General features: G+C 44.2%; 1 protein-coding gene across 4 annotated transcripts in view; it reads right to left on the bottom strand.

Moving 5' to 3' along the window:
- Positions 1-24461, bottom strand: part of LOC115096451 (catechol O-methyltransferase A-like) — a 71668-nt gene that overhangs the window by 10752 nt on the left and 36455 nt on the right. For 2 of the 4 annotated variants that reach the window (XM_029611078.1, XM_029611087.1), the window contains exons 2-5: positions 16969-17080; positions 15957-16181; positions 3870-4155; positions 3575-3768 (exon numbers count right to left, since the gene is read on the bottom strand). In XM_029611078.1, coding sequence (XP_029466938.1) covers positions 3575-3768; positions 3870-4146 — 471 coding nt within the window. In that variant the 5' untranslated portion in view covers positions 4147-4155; positions 15957-16181; positions 16969-17080. The remainder of the gene's footprint in view (positions 1-3574; positions 3769-3869; positions 4156-15956; positions 16182-16968; positions 17081-24461) is intronic. The other 2 variants (XM_029611060.1, XM_029611069.1) reach the window with 1 other exon arrangement.

The raw sequence follows: 24461 nt of genomic DNA, 5'->3' as shown, positions 1-24461 counted from the left end.
ACACCATGAGCTGGGAGGCTGTTAAATGGAGGGGGGATTTGAGTTTTATTTTCACACAGCTCCTTTGGGCTTCCACCTCAGTCAGAACCTGTAGAGAGATGCTGATGCCAGGAGAACTTCATTCACAACTCCTGGGGATTTTTTTTTTCCCCCCCCCTCAGCTTCCTTTAATCCAGTCATTGCAGTGTCCCTCCTGAGCTGGGGGGCCATGCAGCAGAGTTCCGGGCTGAATATGCCCGGATAAGTTAGAGTTAGCCGGATATGTGGTATTTGGCTAACTATAAACCCGCCCTATGGCGTATTAACTTAACCCGGAAATCTCTGCTCCTCCCCAGAAAGCCTCCCTCCCTCCCCAGGAACGCCCCTGACTTATCCAGCTAGAATTTAGCCAGATAAGCCTTTTAAATATGCAGCTAAGCCATTTAGACAGATAACTTTCCCGTTATCCGTCTAAATGGCTTTTGAATATGTACCCCATCACTTATAACAACATTTATATTATATTTCCATGCATTGCTATGATGCTAACTAGAACACCCTGCAAACCAAGTAAAAGAAAAAAGGCACTTGGAACCAATATGGTATTAGGCCTATGATAGTGCATGTTAGGTGTAGACTTGGCCCTCAGAAAGCCACGAGTAAATGGAATTACAATTACAATATACTAAACCTCCCATACCAAGACAGCACTAACTGCCAGCATTCAATCCTACCTATGAAAAGGCAACATTGCAAATATTAGACCAGGTCCTAAACATCAAACACCCCCTATTAACAAAACAGAACAAACCAGGTTGTTATAGATCCCCACACAAAAACTACAAACTAGCAGAGCTGCTCTCCTTGTTCACACATGTCGAACACAGACAGACCCTCACCAAATTCCTAACACTCTCTCTCTCACACACTCAATCACACACACAGACACACACCATATTCTCATTCAATCTGTCACATGATAAATCATATACCACCCTGGTTTTTTGTATTTTCCTCCTTCAGTTATATTATAAACCGGCATGATGTACCCACGAATGTCGATATATAAAAGCTAATAAATAAATAAAATAAATAAATAAATATACACATACAAACTCATACTTTGACACAGGCTCATCATTCACAGACACTCATATGCTCTCTCATGCATGCTCAATCATATACACATACACACTTGTTCATTCTATCATGCTCAACTATACACATTCATTCTTTCATATGCTCAGTCTCACACACACACACACACACACACGTTCATATCTCTCTCTCACATGCTCAGTCATACACATACACACTCATAGGCTCTCCCTCATATGCTCAATCATACACACACACTCATAGGCTCTCTCTCACATGTTCAATCAGACACACATACTCATATCTCTCTCTCATATGCTCAGTCAAACACACACACGCTCATATCTCTCTCTAGCATGCTCAATCATGCACACACACAGACATTGGTCTCTCTCACATGCTCAGACACACACATGTTCATACCTTTCTCTCACATCCTCAATCATACACACACACACTCACTCATACCTTTCGCTCACATGCTCAGTCATACACATATACACACTCATAGGTTCTCCCTCACATGCTCAATCATTCACACACGTACACACATTGGCTCTCCCTCACATGCTCAGTCAAACTCACACGCTCTCATAGACTCTCTCATCTGGCCTCCAGGTATGCTGAAGCAATGGGAGGGAGGTCAATGTTTCTTGACACTGTGCGGGCCACACTATTTCTATTCATTGCTGCTCCTTGAGGCCCTGCTGGCCGTGCTACTTTTCACTGCAGGGCAGGGAAAGGGAGGAAAAGACAAATGCTTTTTGGTGTCCCTGAGGCCGCACTGCTCGGCACTACCAGAGTGGGGAGGCAGGGAGAGAAGAAGACCGATGTTTTTTGCTGCCCTATGGGCAGTGCTACACTTCATTGCCGGGGCAGGGCGGGGGGGGGGGGGGGGGTCAGGAGTGTGAGCCACGCTGATCTTCATTGGCCTGGCAGGAGGAAGGAGGAGGAGATTGAGTTTTTGAGCTCCGTGGGTGGGGAGGGAAGATGAGGCTGGAGTCCAATAGTTTTCGCGTAACGGCACCCCTAGAGGATGGAGACTATGGGCCGAGGCCACATTGGCCATAGGCTAGCTACGGCTCTGGTTAACTGGCGCTGCCCCCTTTGACTGTAAAGGGAATAAGAGCAGTATATCATCTGTGTAATACCAGACTTCCTAATAATTTGTCATAACGGGACCAAGTACATATTAAATAAAAGAGAAGAGAAGGTGGAGTCTTGCAAGGCCTCCTGGCCTAAACTGTCTAAGGCTTGATATCTTATCTCCCGCTTTAACTCTCTTAAAAAAAGATGAAATCCAATTAATAGCAGACCTCTCAGCTAATAAGGTATGATCTGTGGTATCAAACGGTGATGAGAGTCAAAGAGCAACAGGAAAGAGGGTTCTCTTTTATCCAAAAGGTGAAGCACATCATCAGCCAAAGAAACCAGGACCATTTCTGTACTGAAACCACTTCTGAATCCAGACTGAAAAGGGTGTGGGCCTGAAGTCTCATCTAAAAAAAAAAAAAGCAGTCAGTCTGCCAACTACTAAATGCTCCAAATTTTCAAAAGGTTTTATCGCGTAAATTGACTTTGTGTGCATAAACGGGCTTTTGAAAATTGCTACGATTTTACTTTTACGCGTGTAGCTCCTTGAAAATCCACTCTAATGCCTGTTGAAAATTAGAGGGAATGTTGGCCTTGGGATGTAACAACGCAAGATTAAACAAATAGAAACTGGAGGAGGGTCTATCCTAGGGAAGGGAGAGCAGGACTGCTCCTAGGACTGCTGGATAGTGGCCCTCCCTCGCAGCCGCTGTCTTCTCGAGGCTGGGAGAGCGCGAAGGCTGGGGGACCTGGCAGTGTCCTGGAGGAGAAGCAGCTGCAGGCAGTGCAAGGTGGTGACAAGAAGTGCTTTCTGCAGACGCCAGTGGCGGGTTTGGACCAGAGTGCCCTTCCCTTAGGCAGAATGCCACAGGGACAGGAGCGATGCAAGAGTATTTGTCGTCCTAGGTGAATCTTCAGTCATGCAGCCCCACCTCCAACTTATCTATTGGTGGCTGCTCACGCACAGCACTTCCTTTTTTTTGGGCAGTATTTAGCTTCCCCCCTCTGTCCCTCGTGCTAGCGGGATCTTGCCGCCCCCCCCCCCCCCAAAGTTTGGCGCTCCAGGCGATCATCTAGTTGGCTTAATGGAAGCACCGGCACTGCGCAGGAAGCTAGGGAGCCAAGGCTGTTAGGGGTGAATAGGGCAGCTAGAAACAAACCTATGAGACCACCACCGAAAGAGGAGAAAAAAACGGGAGGCAGAGACAAAGAAAATTTGTACTTCTTTCATTGTTTATGAGAGACTGGGAGAGGGATAACCTATTATTGTCCAGTGTTTAAATGTCATTATAATTCTAATTACATAAAATAATGCTCACGCACATGCACACCATTATATCAGGGTGAGGTCCAAAATGCATTGCAACAGGAATTTAAATACATTAATCAAAACTGAGTTTAAGACCTTGGAATCCAGTCCAGCCATCGCAATGATCTGCTTAGCGACCTTGGCATAAGCAGGGTTCATCTCCATGGTAACCAGAAGGGCTCCAGGCTGCAGGAGTCTGCCGATGCGCACTGCGGAGTAGCCACAGTAAGTACCAAGCTCCAAGACTTTGTTTGGCTTTGTGTCAGACACCACACGGTCCAGGATCTTCCCTGCAGCAGAAAAGAGGAGACAGAGAAAAGCATCAGGATCCAGCACTCAACTCCCCTTTCCTGTACTGTCCTCCTGGGCTGGGGATATACAGAAAATATACCTTTATCACTGCCTACGTGCATAGCCCATTCCACCTTGGAACAATATTCATCGATGGCATTTACCACGCTCAGGGCGTCTCCGCAAACTGCGTGCTTCTTCACGTATGCCAGGATGCGTTCAGGTCGGGAAGAGCGCGTCAGGAAGTCCCGGGTCCTCTCGTCGATGTTGTCGTGCCACCACAGAGCCCAGTGTCCATCGTGGAGGATTTGATGGCGCAGCAGCAGCAAGATCCCAGCAAGGATCACACCTGCTGCTATCGCTACCACATACAGCATGGCACCCCCCTGGTAGAGAAGGGAAAAAAAAAAACCCTACTAATTTCCATACAGCTTGCAGCGAGAATTAGAGTGCTGTAAGATTAGACTGAGCTCCTTGGACTTTTGATCTCCTATCAGCCTCAAACTACATAAAGGAAGAGCCTCAGCCTAAATGAAGCATTTTTTAAAACTATGTTTACCTTCAAGCATGTGTAGTTACAAATAGGTCATTTTCTCCCTATGGTAACATCAGGTGTTGCACTAGGCAAGGGTAGCCATTATCTCCATTCTTTGATCTGGATCTGGCCATGGAGCCCTTAGCGCAGATGGTTAGAAGGTAGAGAGAAGGGCAACCAAAATGATAATGGAATGATTCCCCTATGAGCAAAGGCTAAAGAGGTTAGGGCTCTTCAGCTTGGAGAAGGGACGGTTGGAGAGAAATAGGATAGAGGTCTATAAAATCAAGAGTGGAATGGAACAGGTAAACGTGAATTGGTTATTTACTTTTTCACAAAGTACAAAGACTAGGCAACATATAATGAAGTTACTAGGTAGTACATTTAAAACAAATAGGAGAAACTATGTTTTATTCAACACATAATTAAACTCTGGAATTTGTTGCCAGAGGATGCAGTAAAGCTGGGTTTAAAAAGGGTTTGGACAAGTTCTTGGAGGAAAACTCCATAAACCTTATTAAGGTGGACTTGGGAAAATCCACTGCATAGCCCTGGGATAAGTAGAATGGAATCTATCGATCTTTTGGGATCCTGCCAGGCAGTGGCATAGCCACTGGAGTGGTCCAAGATTAACATGGCTGGGCAGTAGGCATACAGGTCTAGGCCTTACTAGTTATATTTTTATTGATAAATAATGCCTTAACAGTGCATCTGACAATGGATTTCTAAGCAATCTGCAACAGCCATCATGCATCACGTGTGACACTTTAAAATATTTTAATTCAATTATTTCAAGTACACATCAACATTTAAAATGCTTATTAGCAAGAGTTTTGACTGAGAGGTTGAATTGGATTATTTCCTTGGTCCACTCAGATCAAGTTGGATGCATACCCAATAGAATGGCTGCAGACAATGTGCACAAAATTGTTGATTTTATTTGGTAGGTTAAAAAGAAGATCTACTTTGGTAGTGGCATTTGCATTGGAGAACCATAAGAACTTGGTTTTTCAGAAATATTTCCTCAATAAAAATTATGCCTTCTGTGGACAAATAGTACAAATTTTTCCTGATGTGTCTAGGGTAACCCAACACAAAAGGAAACAATTTTTGCTAATGAAGCAGAGGGTTTTGGCCCTAGGGGCTACCTTTTATCTAAAATATCCATGTAAATGCATGATCTCCTATCAGAGGAATAAGTTTACTTTCGTTGACCCAGCGCACTTAGAAACTTTTCTTCAAGATAAAAGTGGCTGAATGGTATACAGCCCTTATATAGGAGTTAAAAAGTTTGGGAAAATGGAATAATTTCTCTCAATTTTATGTTTTTTCATAATTTCCTTTAAATATTATTTTAGTAGAAATGCTCCCCCAAAGATTATGGGGTCTGTATTGTGTTAGTTACATACTTTTTTTTTTCCTTTATGATTGAGTGTATTGTAATGCTAATTATGTTCTAACGCACAATTTTCCTTTTCTTATTACATGTAAATGTTTTTTGAGAAAATCAATAAAGTATAAAAAAAAAAAAAAGAAGAAAATTCCATCCTTTCTTCTACCTATTGATGCTGAAAAAGCATTTGCCATGGTGCACGGGTCATTTTAGTTTAAGACTCTGGATAAGATGCACTTTGGATCCTATTTTATGGGTTGGATTAAGAAATTGTACGAGAACCTGCAGGCCTGTGTTAAAGTCAATGGGGGGGTGGGGGGGGGGGGGAGGTATGGGGAAAGCTTTCTGGTGAGCAGGGGCACAAGACAGGGATTCTTGTCCCCACTTCCCTTTGCTTTGTTCTTGGAACCCTTTGCCACCAGAGTAAGAGCAGACTCAAACATTAAGGGCATACAGTTTGGAAACACTCACTTGACATTATCCCTATTTACTGATGACATATTGTTTACTCTGGAACAGTTCAGTGCTGTATTGGGTTTTAAAGTTAATCTAGATAAATCCGAGATCCTGAATGTTTCAGCTAAGGATCATAGTATTGGGCATATTAAGCAGACGTTCCCTTTCAAATGGGCTAAACAGAAAATTCATTATCTGGGGGTCTATATTAGTGGCTGTGTAGAGGATCTATTTAAATTGAACTACATCCCATTAGTAACAGCCATAGTGAAAGACTTGGATAAGTGGGAGGAGTATGGATTTTCTTGGTTGGGGAGGATCGCAACCACTAAGATGAATATTTTGCCCAGATTTCTGTATCTTTTTATGACATTGCCTATTTATATTTCCTCTGTTATATTACAATCTTGGCAGAAGAAGATCTTCAACTTTATCCGGAGGCGCAGACTCCCTAAGGTATCTCATTTAGTTATGTTCCAGCCTAAATTTAGAGAGGGTTTGGGACTCCCTAATTTGCTTAGGTACTATTCTGCATCCCAACTGCGAACAATAATAGACTGAAATAAAAAGAATAATGTGAAGCAGTGGGTATTTTTAGAGCAATTTTTAATAGGTCTAATGTCTCTCCAAGCATTAACATGGCAACCAAGGCATTCTTGGAAATCATTGTTGTATATGCTGTTTTCATTATGCAACACTTATAAAGTCCGGTCCCAATGGAGAGATAAACTGGTTGGCAAACAAAGTTATTTTTATTTGACACAACTCTTTCATAACAGGGATTTTCCCACTGGTCTACACCTTACAGCTTTTGAGGAATGGAAGGATAAAGGAATTTTTTTGTATTGAGCAAGTGACAGTGGGGGGGGGGGGACTTTTAAATTTTAGAGAGTTGATTGACAGATATGGAATGAACATAAGAACATAAGAAATTGCCATGCTGGGACAGACCAAGGGTCCATCAAGCCCAGCATCCTGTTTCCAACAGAGGCCAAAAACCAGGCCACAAGAACCTGGCAATTACCCAAACACTAAGAAGAACCCATGCTACTGATGCAATTAATAGCAGTGGCTATTCCCTAAGTATAATTGATTAATAGCCATTAATGGACTTCTCCTCCAAGAACTTATCCAAACCTTTTTTGAACCCAGCTACACTAACTGCACTAACTACCTTCTCTGGCAACAAATTCCAGAGCTTTATTGTGCGTTGAGTGAAAAAGAATTTTCTCCAATCAGTCTTAAATGTGTTACTTGCTAACTTCATGGAATGCCCCCTAGTCCTTCCATTATTCGAAAGTGTAAATAACCGAGTCACATCTACTCGTTCAAGACCTCTCATGATCTTAAAGACCTCTATCATATCCCCCCTCAGCCGTCTCTTCTCCAAGCTGAACAGCCCTAACCTCTTCAGCCTTTCCTCATAGGGGAGCTGTTCCATCCCCTTTATCATTTTGGTTGCCCTTCTCTGTACCTTCTCCATCGCAACTATATCTTTTTTGAGATGCGGCGACCAGAATTGTACACAGTATTCAAGGTGTGGTCTCACCATGGAGCGATACAGAGGCATTATGACATTTTCCGTTCTATTAACCATTCCCTTCCTAATAATTCCTAACATTCTATTTGCTTTTTTGACTGCTGCAGCACACTGAGCCGACGATTTTAAAGTATTATCCACTATGATGCCTAGATCTTTTTCCTGGGTGGTAGCTCCTAACATGGAACTACAGCAAGGGTTATTTTTCCCTATGTGCATCACCTTGCACTTGTCCACATTAAATTTCATCTGCCATTTGGATGCCCAATCTTCCAGTCTTGCAAGGTCCTCCTGTAATGTATCACAGTCTGCCTGTGATTTAACTACTCTGAATAATTTTGTATCATCCGCAAATTTGATAACCTCACTCGTCGTATTCCTTTCCAGATCATTTATATATATATTGAAAAGCACCGGTCCCAATACAGATCCCTGAGGTACTCCACTGTTTACCCTTTTCCACTGAGAATATTGACCATTTAATCCTACTCTCTGTTTCCTGTCTTTTAACCAGTTTGTAATCCACGAAAGGACATCGCCTCCTATTCCATGACTTTTTAGTTTTCGTAGAAGCCTCTCATGAGGGACTTTGTCAAATGCCTTCTGAAAATCCAAATACACTACATCTACCGGTTCACCTTTATCCACATGTTTATTAACCCCTTCAAAAAAAATGAAGCAGATTTGTTAGGCAAGACTTCCCTTGGGTAAATCCATGTTGACTGTGTCCCATTAAATCATGTCTTTCTATATGCTCTCCAAATATAAAGAAGGAGCAATACTGCACTCCACAAATCGTAAACAAAATCCACTAAGGAGTGCAAGAAGACTCTAGGTCCAATAATTTCATTTTCAATATTATTTATTTCAAGTTTTAAATGTTCCAAGGAGCCACTCCTGTTTTAAAGTAATGCACAAATGAATGACTGCTTCAGGGTCCCCCGACACGGACCCCGTGTTTCGCCCGAAGGCTGCGTCGGGAGGGACAGTCTCATCTGTATATATATTTTTTTATCTGTATGTACTTTCAAACAAAAAAACTTCTTCATCTGCATATACTTTCAATATTCGTTTGTGTAGAATGACATTTCTCATGTTGTTGCGTGCAGGCTGTCCTGCTCTGATTGGTTAGCTGACTCTCTTCTCTGATTGGTGGTAAAAAACGCGCCAAAATAGTTCTTTAAAACGCTGAGTTTAGTCTAGCCGCCCGCCCTCCTTGCCGTTTTGAGCTGTGTGAACTCCTCAGCTGACTTTAAGGTACGTGTCTCGGCGTTACTAGATATACTCTGTACCCTTAAATTGGTCCATTACTTTTAATGCTGATATTTCGTTCTCTTTTAGCTTTTGTTGAAAATATAGACTGTCCCTCCCGACGCAGCCTTCGGGCGAAACACGGGGTCCGTGTCGGGGGACCCTGAAGCAGTCATTCATTTGTGCATTACTTTAAAACAGGAGTGGCTCCTTGGAACATTTAAAACTTGAAATAAATAATATTGAAAATGAAATTATTGGACCTAGAGTCTTCTTGCACTCCTTAGTGGATTTTCTATATGCTCTACAATTTTGATCTTGAGAATAGTTTCTACTATTTTTCCCAGCACTGAAGTCAGGCTCACTGGTCTATAATTACCCGGATCGCCCCTGGAGCCTTTTTTAAATATTGGGGTTACATTGGCCACCCTCCAGTCTTCAGGTACAATGGATGATTTTAATGATAGGTTACAAATTTTAACTAATAGATCAGAAATTTCATTTTTGAGTTCCTTCAGAACCCTAGGATGCATACCATCCGGTCCAGGTGATTTGCTACTCTTTAGTTTGTCAATCTGGCCTACTACATCTTCCAAGTTCACAGTGATTTCGTTCAGTTCGTCTGAGTCATCACCCCTGAAAACCATCTCCGGAACTGGTATCTCCCCAACATCCTCATTAGTAAACACGGAGGCAAAGAATTCATTTAGTCTTTCTGCAATGGCCTTATCTTCCCTAAGAGCCCCTTTAACCCCTCTGTCATCTAATGGTCCAACCAACTCCCTCACAGGTTTCTTGCTTTGGATATATTTAAAAAAGTTTTTATTATGAGTTTTTGCCTCTATGGCCAACTTCATTTCAAATTCTCTCTTCGCCTGTCTTATTAATGTTTTACACTTACCTTGACAATGCTTATGTTTTATCCTATTTTCTTCAGATGGATCCTTCTTCCAATTTTTGAAGGATGTTTTTTTGGCTAAAATAGCCTCTTTCACCTCATCTTTTAACCATGACGGTAATCGTTTTGCCTTCCTTCCACCTTTCTTAATGCGCGGAATATATATGGACTGCGCCTCTAGGATTGTATTTTTAAACAATGTCCAAGCCTGTTGAACACTTTTAACCTTTGCAGCTGCACCTTTCAGTTTTTTTCTAACTATTTTCCTCATTTTATCAAAGTTTCCCTTTTTAAAATTTAGTGTTAGAGCTGCAGATTTACTTATTGTCCCCCTGACTTTCTAGCATTTGCTCAAGTAAGGTATTTCATCTCCTCTAGGGAGATCACTGAATCTCTAGTGCATCAAAAAACCCTGTTTGAAACCCACTGTGATAAAGTTGACATATTAAAGGGGATTACTTCAAAATTGTAATGTTTACTTAAGGCAGAATTTAAAGTGCCTCCCAAACATATTCAAGCATGGGAGAGAGAAATGGGGGAATCACTGAAAGGTAGATTTTAAAAGGGCTGTGTGCATAAATCCATGCACACGTGTCTGGAGCTACATAGATAAATAGAAGTGATGGCAGAAAAGGACCTTATGGCCCATCCAGTCTGCCCAGCAAGCTACCATAGTTATCAGTTTCCCATACCTATCAGTTATTCAGACCGCCAAGTTCAGGGTTCTTATTGGTTACTGTTTGAGATCAATTTCCCTACCGCCCCCCCCCCCCCCTCCCTGCCACAGTTGAAGCAGAGAGCAATGTTGAAGTTGCATCAGAAGTGTAGTATCAGGCTTTTTGGTTAAGGGTAGTAACCGCCGCATCAAGCAAGTTACTCCCATGTTTATTTGTTTTCCCAGATTGTACAGTTCAATCTCCTTGTTGGTTATTGGCTGAATCCAATTCCTCTTTCCTCTTTTCCCCCTGCTGTTGAAGCAGCGGCGATGATGGAATTGCATCACAGTATGAAGGCTTATTTGTTAAGAGTAGTACTCGCCACATCAGCAAGTTACCCCCATATCTCTTACTTCATTCCCCCTCCCCCTTGCCTTTGGGATCCACAGTGTTTATCCCATGCCCTTTTGTCTTCACCACCTCCTCCACCAGGCATTCCAGGGGTCCATCACCCTCTCCGTGAAGAAATATTTCCTGACATTGATTCTGAGTCATCCTCCCCGGAATTTCAATTCGTGATCCCTAGTTCTATTGGATTCTTTCCAGTGGAAAAGGTTTGTTGTTGATCGTGCATCATTAAAACCTTCAAGTATCTGAAGGTCTGTATCATATCTCCTCTGCTCCTTCTCTACTCCAGGGTATACATATTTAGGTCCTTCAACCTCTCCTCATAAGTCATTTGATGGAGACCTCCCACTATTTTGGTCACCCTTCTCTGCACCGCCTCCAATCTGTCTCTGTCCCTTTTGAGATAGGTCTTCAAAACTGAACACAGTACTCTAGGTGAGGCCTCACCAAGGACCTGTACAAGGGAATTATCACTTCCTTTTTCTTACTAGATATTCCTCTCTCTATGCAGCCTAGCTTCTTCTAGCTTTAGCTGTCGCCTATCACAGTGCTTCGCCATCTTTAGATCTCTAGACACTATTACTCCAAGGTCTATCTCCTATTCCGTGCACAGTGGTGCTTCACCCCCATCACATACAGTTCCTTCAGATTGCCACATTCCAGATGTATGACTCTGCACTTCTTGGCATTGAATCCCAGTTGCCATATCTTCGACCACTCTTCAAGCTTCCTTAAATCACATCTCATTCTGTCCACTCCTTCCGGCATGTCCACTCTTTTGCAAATCTTAGTATCATTCGCAAATAGACAAACTCTACCTTCTATCCCTTCTGCAATGTCGCTCACAAAGACATTGAACAGAACCGGTCCCAAAACCGATCCCTGCAGCACTCCACTTAACACCGTTCTCTCTTCAGAGTAGTTTCCATTTACCATCACACTCTGTCTTCTGTCTGTCAACCAGTTTGTAATCCATGCCACCTCCATGGCACTCACTCCCAAGCTTCTTAATTTGTTCACAAGCCTTCTATGTGGGACCGTATCAAAGGCTTTACTAAAATCCAAGTAAATCACATCGAGCGCTCTTTCCTGATCCAATTCTCTAGTCACCCCATCAAAGAAATCAATTAGATTCGTCTGACAGGTGTTGCACCCGTCGGTCGCAAATGGCTGCGACCTCTGTTTCTCACCTCTCTTCTACCTGCTCCTTTGATTTCCAAGACTCTCTTGGCCTTAGCCTGCAAACGCCGCTCTCCCCAGCATCCCTGGGACGACGTGGGCAATCCCAGATGCCATTTTGGAATTGGAGTTACCTAAGCGCACACGCGCACAAGCCCCATCTTATTGCCATCTTGGCGGGAACCTCAGGGGCGTGCCTTCCAGTGACGTCACCCGCCAAAAGGTATTTTAACCTGTTTCTTACAAGCTTTCAATGAGTTAACAAGGACTTCCGTCTTGCCTGATTCCACTCCTACAGAGACCATCTCTTTGCTTCACAGTACTCGTTCCTGACTACTGAAACTGAACCTAGGTACCCGCTCCTTGGGGGCCTACTTACTTTGGCTATCCGCTCCTCGGAGGGCCATCTCGCTTGCAGGAATCCTTTGCTTCTGTCTGTGAGTACCATCATCTACCACCTCGGTAACAAGACCTCCGGAATATCCCGTTCCCTCGGGCCACTACCGAGTGTTCTCTGTTACCTGCCTCAACTCCACTACATGAGTGCTCTTGTCTACTCTGCCTCTCTGCTACGAGTGCTTGTGTCTTCACCACCTGATTCACGGCATATCCCGCTTGCTACCAGGAGGACCAGCATCTCACCACCTCACTCCAGACGAAGCTTCTACCCACTTTGTGGGAGACCTACGTTCCTGCTTAATAAAGATATTCCTCTGTGTCTGTCTGTTAAGACTAAGAGCCTGTTGTAGTAAGTCCCCACAGGGCTCCTCCCTGTGGGTGGAGTCAATTCTCACTACGACCCAGGGCTCCACAACCACACCGAATTATAACAGCAAGACCTTCCCCTGGTGAATCTGTGCTGTCATGGATCGAGCAAGACCCCAGATTGTAGGTAGTTCATTATCCTTTCTTTCAGCAGAGTCTCCATTAATTTTACCACCACCGAGGTGAGGCTAACTGGCCTATAATTTGTGAAGTGGGACCACCACCGCTCTTACAATAATCTAACGGACATAAAAATATTGGCTAATAATCTAACAAACTAAGTACAACAGCTTGACCACATTCCAAAAATCAAATTGTGTTAAAATGTATTTTGATGCTGTGCTAATCATAATTTATGAAATGTAGATTTTAGAATGGAGTTGAGTTGTGGGCACAAAGAAAGTGAAGTATCAAGAATGAAACCCAAGTCTCATATTTTGGTTTAAAACAAAGCAAATGGCTTTTTAACTGAAAGCTATTCATTCGACACAATCCAAAGTGAGTTAGTTCCAGACTAGCACTTTATGGCTGAATAAAGATCAATGTTGTATATCTCTTCCAAACTTAAAGGTATATTATTGGGCTGCAAGGCTGGCAGGAATTATAGATCATATTAGTGTTAGGGTTTGTGGGTATGTGGGCCCCGGGTCGAGGTGAGAGATGGTACCGCCCATGGGGAAGAGCCCCATGAGCCTCACCGTCGGGAGGCGAGGTCTCAGCTGCGGGTGCATGGAACAGCAAGTACTGGAGAGAGAGAAGAGAAAGCGACACTGCCCGCAGAGCGGGGAGTGTATTAAACAGTCACACAGACACAGAGGTGCCACTAGGTCTGTGAAGTGGGGTATACCCAAAGAGAAGTCCTCTGAAGAGATGATATGGCAATGGTCCGCAGAGCGGGATATACCGGCGAGGGTTCCTCAGTAGAGATGATACGATAAGGTTGTTGATTATAAAGTAGGCCAAAACAGCTGTGAAGTTTTTGTAAAGCAGTTTGCCTCTCTTCTTTAAAAAGGTCTCAAGCTATCCGGAACAAAACTTGTGCAAAAGTCAAAAATTGCAGCAAAAAAGCACTCTGGGACTTCACCACAATTCTTCAATTTAGCCCTTTTTTTAGGGGGGGGGGAAATATTCCTGCAGTTTTGCAAAAAAAATTCTGGTTGCTTATTTTCTCTGTAGAATTTCTTCTCCTTCCAGAACTCGCAGTAAATTAAACCTGTGTAGTTTCACAAGTGTGAAAGCCAAACAGCTAGCATGATTTTAAACCATGAGATCCATAGTCAAAAGCCATTTCGATGAATAACAATAGTTAACCATCTAAATGGCTTACCTGGATATATTTAGCCCTTATCTGGCTAGAATTTAGCTGGATAAGAAAGGGGGCAATCCATGGGCAGACAAGAGCTATTCCAAGGAGGAGTGGAGTTAGCCGCACAAGTTAAGCCGCTAACTGATATTCGGAGTTAGCTGCTTAACTTATGCAGCTAACTCTAGACAAGTCATAGGGCTGCACTAAAGTTAGCCAGTTAGTAACTTTAAGGTAGTTAACTAGATATGTTTATACAGCTAAATAGCTGAGCCGCACAGCAGTTGAAAATGGACCCCCAAATTTTCAAGTGCAGTCCTGAAAGTAACTCATTTATCACTGCTACTTATTTCTCTAGTGCATCTAAATACACAGTGCAGTATGAAATGTACAGAAAGGCTGTCAAAATGTTACTTTCAATATCTGAGGGAAATGGTTTTAAAGCAATTTCTAGTGCAGAAATAGATTCTTTCATTCCCTAAGAAACAGGACAATATTAAGAACATTCCCTACCATGCGTGTTCAACTTTTAATTCAAAAATCAGAATGAAAACTAGATTTACAGGGAAATTATCAATATTGCCTCAGTTTTTATATTACTTTTACCCCAGTACAAGAGGTTAGGGTGGTTCTTATAAACAAAGCATCCCTGACAAGGAAGGTTTGATTTTAAATTTAGACATAAATAACTTTCATTCTGAAGCTTAAGTGGTTCCAGAGCTTGCTTTGACAAGTTGCAAGCATTTTTCTGAGAGCAGCTGATTTTAACACCAACTCAGAAAAACTGAAAAAGCTGAAGTTGGTTCCTGGTATCCAATTCTCTTTCTGAGACTGTTACCCTTTACTTAATTTCCCACTCAATGACTCCAGCTTCAGGATGGTAGGAATGCTGGGGATATCCCACAACACCTAATTACAATCCTCAGACAATTCTGAGGATTAAAATTGGATGCTAATCCTACAATTTGTAGGTTTGTCACAATAGAAGTGTTCCTCATAGACACAAATTAACACAGGCCAATTCTGTAAAGATCGCAGGAGAACGAGCGCTCCATGTTGAACGCTCGCTCTCCCGACGTGCGGCCGGCCACCTCTCCTGGGCACGCAATCCTATATTTAAATGAGGGGTCCGTGCTAAAAGGAGGCGCTAGGGGCGATTACGTTCCCCTAATGCCTCCTTGGCCCAGGAGAGATGGCTCTGTCAGCGGCTTCAGGAAACCGAAGCTCAATTTTACGAGCGTCGGATTTCTGAACCCGCTGACAGCAATTGGTTAGGAAAACAGACGCTGGTAAAATTGAGCATCCGTTCTCCTAACTGGACCGTCCGGCACATTTTAAAATTTTTTTATTTATTTATTTATTTATTTATGTTTTTACAGTTTTGGTTCCTCCGACTTAATATCACTTTTCTGTACACTTTTCCGGGTTAATTTATGAGCTTAAAATGTGCGGATTGGCCACACATTTTACTTTTCGAAACAGGGGTGACTGACTAATAGCCTCATCGACATGCATTTACATGGGATGAGCGCTATTAGTTTTCAGGGAGTTTGGCTGTGCAGTTTCGAGGCGCTAAACCCTTTGCAGAATAAGGGGTAATAGACGCCCCTCCAAAACATGCGGCCAAGCCCCTGTTAAACAGTGCGCACGGCCGAGCGCACTTTACAGAATCGACCTGAATGACTATTATTCACAGTTAACAACTGTGGTGTTTTGGTCCTAAGGCAAATACCACCTGGAAGGCTTAAGGCTCGCCCCCATTTGCTTTCAGCTGTCTGCAATAGAAAAGGAAATCAGTGTCACCTGAAAAAGGAATTTGTTATGATTTTAAAAACCACTGCAACTGTACAGCCTCTAAGATATCTGTCCCCACTGCCACGGAGAATTCAGAAACCCAGGAATGAATGGGTCACAGAGGGCCCTGGCAGGGTAAGACCTATGACACTTCTGCCAAACAGTATCCAAACAAGATGTCTTTTCTGCATTGGAAAATGAAAGATGCTCCAGACATGGAAACTGAAGTGGTATCTGAAAAGAAAGTAGACACCAACCTCTTTCAGCTGGGTGACTATCAACGATATTAACTTGAGGGTCACATTTTAAGGGAAACACAAAGGTGAATTTTATTTATTTGGATTTAGTATCCACCTTTTTAAAAATGAAATTCACCCCAAATGGCTTACAGTACATTAGAATAGCAGCAGATTAGCAAAGATCATTTGCAGCTTTAAAAAAAACAGTGCATACCAATTTATAAAGTAGCAGCAATTAAACATTGCAACATGGCAATAAAAAGGTGCATGACAAATATTGACTAAGTTCTATAAACAGCATAGTTCATACTTCAGGAAATAAATAACATGAGGCAAAAATGTTTGTTTACAGCAGCATGTTTAAGCAGCGTATCTAAAGCATTCCAGGTGATGCCAGGTAGTGTCACGTAGTCCCTCCGTGTCTTTATGGTAGGGGACAAAGGCACCATATTGAATGTTGGTGGCAGCTGGCTCAGAGCCTGGGGAGCACTCTGGGCCCTACCAGGGATTGAAAAGGTACCTCATGAGGGGGAGGGGAGAGTGGCTCTGGTGCTATTGGGGGGGGGGGGGGGGGGGCCTGGAGGGCCTTTGAGGGAGGGCTTTGATGGGAAGGTGATGGCCAGGGAGGAAAGCCTGATACTGATGGGGGGAGGGTTTATGCCAGAAATGACATAAAAACTAGATAACACAATAGTTACAAAATAAAAGCATAAATAATAAAAATTAAATGATAACAACTAATTAAAGATATTTAAAAATTAATGAAAATGTAGAGACCATACCTTTTTATATGTATCGGCTTCTCCAAAGATCAAGCACACAGAGTATTACTGTTTGAAAAAGGTCAAAAGGCTCCTTATGGGAAACGTGGTTATATCAGGGAAATCTGAAAACCTAAAGATACATATACATTAAAAAATGTAAATTTAAAAAAGGTGTTTACTCGAGTAAAAATTAAATATAGGATAAAGAATAATGGATAAAAATGTGGAGGAAAAATGAGGGGACAATAAAAGGCATATGATAAGGTCAGTATGGTGTAAATAAGGTAAACAGTGAGAAAAAGTAAACTATTTAAATATATATATGTAACATTTACACTCACACAAGATCAACCAGTCACATCTCCTGTTTTCTTTCTTTTTTTTTTTTTTTGTCAAAATACTTTTTATTAACAGGTGGGAAGTGGCCTCCGCCACCCAAGCAAGAGTAAAGTACAAAATAGAACCATAATAGCAAAAATAACATAGTACAACCATAGCCACAACAGACTTCCCACCATATTTTTGTATTTTCACCCCAATATCCGTTCCCCGTCCCAATCCCCTATCCTCCCCCATACATCACATACATTCCCATTCATACCTTAACCCCCCCTTTCCCTGCCCCCCTATCTTTAGATGACCATTGCGTAGTGTACCCAGTATGTCGTAAGTCCTCTTGAAGAGATTTAGGAAGATTGTTAAACCAAACATCCCAACAAGTACAATAATGATTATCAGGCCGCCTCCTGCCAGCCATGTAGTCCAGTCTCTCCATATGTGCCAGGGAGGCCATTCGTCCATACCAAGCGGCAAGCGTAGGCGTCGCCAAAGGTTCTGTCCAAACCGCAAGAATGGTGCGACAAGCCATCAAAACAGCTACGCGCTCAAAGCGGGCCTTAGAACCACTGCCCGGCAAACGGCGAGGTGCAGTACAGGTAAGTAGCAACCAGCCGGTGAGACGGATGGGTTCTCCTGTGCACGTGCCCACCACCGTCAACACGGCCTGCCAAAAGGGTCGAAGCAATGGGCAGTCGATCAACCTGTGGAGCAACGTGCCTGCAGCATTCCCACACTTAGTGCAGTCAGGAGATGGAGCCAACTTCATGCGAAACCGACGGACGTCGTCGTAATACAGACAGTGAAAAAGCTTAAACTGAAGCTCACGTAATCCCAAGTCAGGTAATAGCTTATATAGGTTGCGACACCAGCTCGCCATCTGTCGCTCAGTAACAGGAGATCCCAAAACAGTGGACCATCGATCAGCCAGGCTACGAATTGGCGCAGCACCGCCTAATTTCTGGCCAAGTTTTTTCCAGCAGGTAATAGTGTTTCGCAAGTAGGCAGTATCAAAGATGGAATTGGCAAATTTCAGTTCCGCCTCCAACTCCGACTTCGTCCAGGCACAAGCAGTTAAGTAATGGCGAGCTTGAAGAAAAGCGTAAAAGTGCTTCACGGGCAATTGGAAGGTGCGTGCCAGCGTGGCAAAGTCCAATAGCACACCTGAAAGAGAGTCATACATGTGAAATGCAAACAGCACCCCATGGTCCGCCCAAGTGCGAAACACCAAGCCACTCTCCCGACCCGGGAGAAATTCTACATTTTTCAGAAAAGGCAGCAACAGGGACCGCCCTCCCGATAAATTATGTTTTTTCCGCATCCATCGCCAAGCGCGGATACAGGGCGCTAAAAAAACCTTGGGATAATAAGCACGGCGACGTTGTTCAGCCCGCACTTGTATAAGGCTTAGAGGTGACCCCGGGGATGACATACAGCCCAACAGTCCTTCTTCACAGTAGCGATAAGTGCCCGTCAACCATTCTCCTATAAACCGCATTTGGCAGGCTACATTATACAACCGGAAATCCGGCAAATTAAGCCCTCCCCACTCCCTCGGATATTCCATAGTTCTATAGGCTAAACGGGCGCGTTTCTCCCGCCACAGAAAACGTTGAATGCTGGAGCGTAAGCGACGGACATCAGCCACCGTCAGCCAGCAGGGGAGCATATGAAGGAGATATAATAGTTTGGGGACCAACACCATTTTGACAAGGGCGCCCCTGCCAAAGAGTGACAACGGTAGCTGTTTCCACATAACTAGTTGCGCCTGAAATTTGGCAACACAGGGGGCTATATTTAAGGAATACAACTTCTTCAAGTCCCTCGGAATCCAGACTCCCAGGTACTTGAGCTTGTCCGAGGCCCACCGAAAAGGAAACACTCCATCCCACGTAGCTGGGAGATCAGCCCGCAAGGCCAGAGCCTCGGATTTATCATAATTTATTTTTAGACCGGTTATCAAATGGAAGCGGTCAAACAGATTAATAATGGCCGGTACACTGGTGCGCGGCTTCCCCACAAATAGAAGGAGGTCATCGGCAAACATAGCCAGTTTTAGGGGGTGACCATCCAAACTGAGCCCACTAATAGTCCTCTCACGTCTAAGGCATGTGGCCAAGGGCTCTAGTGCCATAATAAATAACAGAGGGGATAGGGGGCACCCCTGGCGAACACCCCGTGAGATAGGAAAAGCCTCGGTAGGTATCCCATTAAGTAAAAGAGTGGCACTGGGGTTTTTGTACAGAATATGTAACCATTGTAAATAAGCCCCGGAGAACCCATACCGTTGTAATACCCAGAACATATACTCCCATGAAATAGAATCGAACGCTTTTTCAGCGTCTAGGCTTAAGATCAATGCTTCAGCTTCGGTCTGGTAATTCAGTGTGGCCAGCAATCTCCGAACATTCCGCACCCCTTGTCGTCCCTTAATAAAACCAGTCTGATCCTCATGAATTAGGGTTGGCAAAATATCAGACACTCGAGCCGCTAAGATAGAAGCAAGTATCTTTATGTCTACATTTAGTAGCGAGATGGGGCGATAGGATCCCACCTCCAAAGGATCCTTCCCCGGCTTGGGAAGGACGACTATAACAGACTGATTGGAGGCGGGTGAAAGAGCGTCGACATGCAGTAAGTCAGCATAATAAGCTTGCAACGGGGCAAGCACCCCAAAGTTGAGGATCTTATAATACTCAGAGCCAAATCCATCCTGCCCCGCCGCCTTCCCAAGCCGCAGCGCCTTAATCACTGCATAAATTTCCGGGGTAGAAATGGGACAATTTAACTTCTCCAAATGCTCTGATGTTAGCTGAGGCCATGGGAAGGCTGCAAACATCTGATTAGCCAGGTCCTGATGCATAGGCTGGGAAGAATAGAGAGTCCGGAAATACTCTAAGAACCGGTTTGCTATGGCAGTAGGAGTGGTCTGATGCACCCCGTTATTGTCTCGGATACCAACAATCGAGGCTCGTTGACCACGGGGCCGAACTAGGTGCGACATAAGTCGACCTGCCCGATTACCATATTGATACAGGTGATAGCGGTAATAGCGGTAATAGCGGAGGGATTTGGAAGCCCGTTGATGCAACAAATTATTTAAAGTCTCCCGCGCCCGATCTACAAGGGCCTTAGCATCGTGGGACAAACCCCCCATGTGAGCCCCCTGAGCAGCTTTGAGAATTCCCGTCAGTCTTAAAATTTCTGCATTGCAACGGCGGTTTTTCTTAGCAACATAGGCAATAACCGCCCCTCGCATTACCGCCTTCCCGGCCTCCCATACAGTCGAGGGGGAAACACCCACAGTAGTATTAAGCTCAACATAATCCTTCCAACATGCCTGCAGATACCCATGAAACTCTTTATCTAAATAAAGATCAGGTCTCATGCGCCAAGAGTGCAAGGGCCGGGCCCCCAAACCCCATTGTAGAACCATAGATACTGGGGCATGGTCGGATACTGAGATGGTCCCTATAGTGGCGTCTTGTACCTTAGCGAAGCATTGATCAGAGATTAGCAAATAATCAAGCCGAGAATAAACATTGTGAGGGTGTGAAAAAAAGGTAAAATCACGCTCCTGCGGGTGTAAAATCCGCCAAATATCCAGCAACCCAAGTTCCTGACACAGGAGGTTTACGCCCTCCCCCCCCCTCCGTCCGGGAGGCTAGCTTAGGGGGTGCATAATCAAGTTGGCGGCTTGCAACAATATTAAAGTCACCACCCAGTACCAAACTATAGTTAGAAAAATTGGCCAAAAGAGTGGCCAAAGAAGCAAAAAAACCATGGGAGTATACGTTGGGCGCATAAATGGCACAAAACACAATACGTTGTTGATACAAAGAGCCCGCCACCAAAACATATCTACCTTCCTCATCTTGGCAAAGGCGTTCAAGCTGGAACGGTAAATTTTTGTGAATAAGGATGGCCACTCCCCGTTGTCTCCTATTATAAGACGAGTAATAGGCCTGACCCACCCAGTCTCTTTTTAATTTAGCGTGTTCCCCATCTCCCAAATGGGTCTCTTGCAAAAGCGCTACTTGCGTTTTCATACGTTTAAATAAAGTAAATAATTTAGTCCGTTTAATTGGGGAGTGGATGCCATCCACATTCATAGTAACAACTTTAACAGGCGCCATCACATGAAGGGAATACTGGCTGCAAAAAACAGTATGTGACCGGGGCTCCTTGGACCTCGGACCCTACTCACGAAAAATCCCTCCAGGCCTCCCAGCCTAGGCCCAGTGAGAAATAGTACTGGTGTTACACCGGTCTCTAAAGGAAACTGTAAGGTCATCCCCCCTACCCACCCCAGCTTACTAACACACATACCCACAACCACACAACACATCCATACTATCAGCAAAAGTCCCCCCCCCCATACCCCATGGTGCTCAATTTACCGAGCTCCAGAAGTATAGCACACCAATCGTTACCTCCCCTTCTCCAACCTCATCTCCCCCAGTCGCTGCCAGAACAGATTCAACAGAGGCATCAAGAGTAACAAGAAGCCAACAGTAAGCTGACGCAATGTCCCACGTACAAAAAAGGAAACCTCAAAAAAAAAAAACAATCAGTCTCAAATAGGATGCAGAACTTGCACATCTGGTTAGCAAAGTCCAATAAGGACATGAAACATGAGAACAGGGAATGCCAGTCCCCGAGGGTGGCCCCAAGGTAGCAGAGCAAACTCTCTAGCAGTGCCCCCTCAAAGGAGGAGAAGGAAACAAAAACACAAAAAAAACAGGTTCCTCCGAACACAGTAAGGGAGTCAAACTCGCCCCGAGGCACGCAGGTAAACAGGAACTGTGGTTGGCAAAAGATAATAAACCAAGAACAGAGTATCAGGCCACCAAAAAGTCCGCTCTTCAGTCCCCGGCCAGCTGGGGAAGGCTCGCCACAAACCGCTCCGCTTCCTCCTTGGAATTAAAAAAGAGGGTTTTATTTTCATGCTGGACGCGCAGTTTCGCCGGATAGAGGAGGGCGAATCGTATGCCTCGGTTGTGTAGTGCGGTGCAAGCCGGGGCCATGGCCTTCCGCTGCGCAGCCGTGCTAGCCGAGAAGTCATTAAACAACAGTAGTCTGTGACCATTGTAGATCACCTCATTTTTTTGGCGGTAGGACCGCAAAAGCCTAGTCTTATGGTCCCAATTAAGGATCCTGGCCATAACTGGCCTCGGCCGTCCAAGGCCCTCTCGCATGGGTCCCACACGGTGCACCCGTTCACATTGTAGCTGGTCTCCCGCAAGGAGGAGGCCTACCTGCTGAGGGAGCCATTTCTCCACCAGATCTCGTAAGTCCCCTTCCTTCACCTCCTCTGGCAGGCCTATAATTTTGAGGTTATTCCGACGTCCTCTGTCCTCCTGTTCCTCCACCTTAGCAAGGATCTCGTGTTGTCTATTTTGGAGGTCCACTATGGTCCTTTCTGAGGTCACCAGCCGGTCTCCCAGATCAGATATAATCCCCTCCGCGGTATCCAGTCGCTTAGCATGGCCTTCAACCGCCGCTTTTATATCTTCCATCGCGGTCTGGAGCTTGTACAGCCGGCCATCTAGCGCTTCCGTCACCCGCTGCGATATTTTTTGCAGGGCCTCTTCGTTCACAGACGCCAGCAGAGGTTCCCCAGACTGAGCTGCCGCGGCCATCTTGGCCGCACGCGGGCGATGCAGGCGGCGTTCAGATTTCCCTCGGACGCTCGATCTGCGCATCCCCCACGGGCCAGTCAGGGCCAAAAATCCGCAGCAAGGACTCCTGCAGCCTGTCCTTAAGTCCGGCAGCGATTACAATTAATTTTGTAGATTTTCTTTACCGATTCTGGGGAGCGAGGCCACGGAGCTATCCCCGTTCACTTCCGCCTCCTGCACGTCATCGCCGGAAGTCCCTCCTGTTTTCTTTCTATTCCTCCCCCAAACTCACTAAGAAGAATACAAACCACATGACAACATACCAGTATTAAATTAATTTTGAACAGCAAAATAGGCAAATACCTACTGTACTCAAATGTAATTTGCCTTGTTTTACAATACAAAAGCTTGAGTTAAATACACTAAAATAAAACAAAAGAAATTAAGGAAATAAGACATTGAGAAGATAAACATTTGTGTAACAGAATGTATTGTTATTTCTTCTTTCTCTAACCATACTATTCTTAAGTTTCCATAGCATGCCTTTTATGATGCTCTTTTAAAATTCACTTAAATTCCATTTTACCACAGAATAAAATCACTAACAGTGAAAAAAAAACAAACCTTTCATTCAATGATAAAAGGGGGGTTCCTCTCTTTAAAATAATGAGTCAATACCATTTACGAACACAAGAACAGCCATACTGGGTCAGACCGAGAGTCCATCAAGCCCAGCATCCTGTTTCCAACAGTGGCCAATCCAGGTCACAAGTACCTGGCAAGTACCCAAACATTAAACAGATCCCATGCATTACAGGACACTGATGAATGGCCCTAGCCTGTCGGCATGAGCAGGTTCCTTGACCGCAAAGTTGAGCGTAGTACATAGATCAAGCTTCTCCAGCAGGGAGCACAGGAGGACCCAGCTGGGCTCCCCACAGTCAGATCGGGGAGAAAATGACTGATGGGAACATCACTTTAGGCTGAGCCTGTCGCTGGAGGATTGCATGACATTTGGATCTGACATACTAGCTTACTAAATGCCTGATATCCTTTTCATTAATGTGCACACATATTCATGCTATTTTCTTTAGTAGGGATACTTGAGAGCAGGGGTGGGCAGGGGATATATGGTCGTATATGGGGGAAAAAGACATGGGAAGAGTATGGCTCTAGGGAGTAATGAGAGAAGAGAAGGGGGGAGAGGGGAGAGAGAGGGGGTGGGGAGGAGGAGAACAAATGAAGTGCCACATTACATAGGTATTTTCCTTGTCTCTGTTGCCTTAATTGGGGGCCTATAGGGTATTTGACTCATAGCAATTACTCATTCTGTTTATCAGTGTACTCTAGCATGCCTGCTCTGCCACTTGGACCAGAAAGTTACCCATACCTTGTCATAGAGAAGTCTTTGCCTGTGAAGCATATATGTAAGTTTTTCCACGCCAGCAAGCCATCATTGGTGCAGATTTCTAAAGTGTACCTATCGTTAACCCACCTGTGTGAATGAGGTGATCTGAAAGTTGACATTTTGCTGTACTTAAGTTGTGATTTCCC

This window comes from Rhinatrema bivittatum, chromosome 1 (assembly GCF_901001135.1).
Source record: "Rhinatrema bivittatum chromosome 1, aRhiBiv1.1, whole genome shotgun sequence".
Classification (NCBI taxonomy): domain Eukaryota; kingdom Metazoa; phylum Chordata; class Amphibia; order Gymnophiona; family Rhinatrematidae; genus Rhinatrema; species Rhinatrema bivittatum.
The sequence above is the reverse complement of the archived record's forward strand: the minus strand, read 5'-3'. Positions and strand labels throughout refer to the sequence as shown.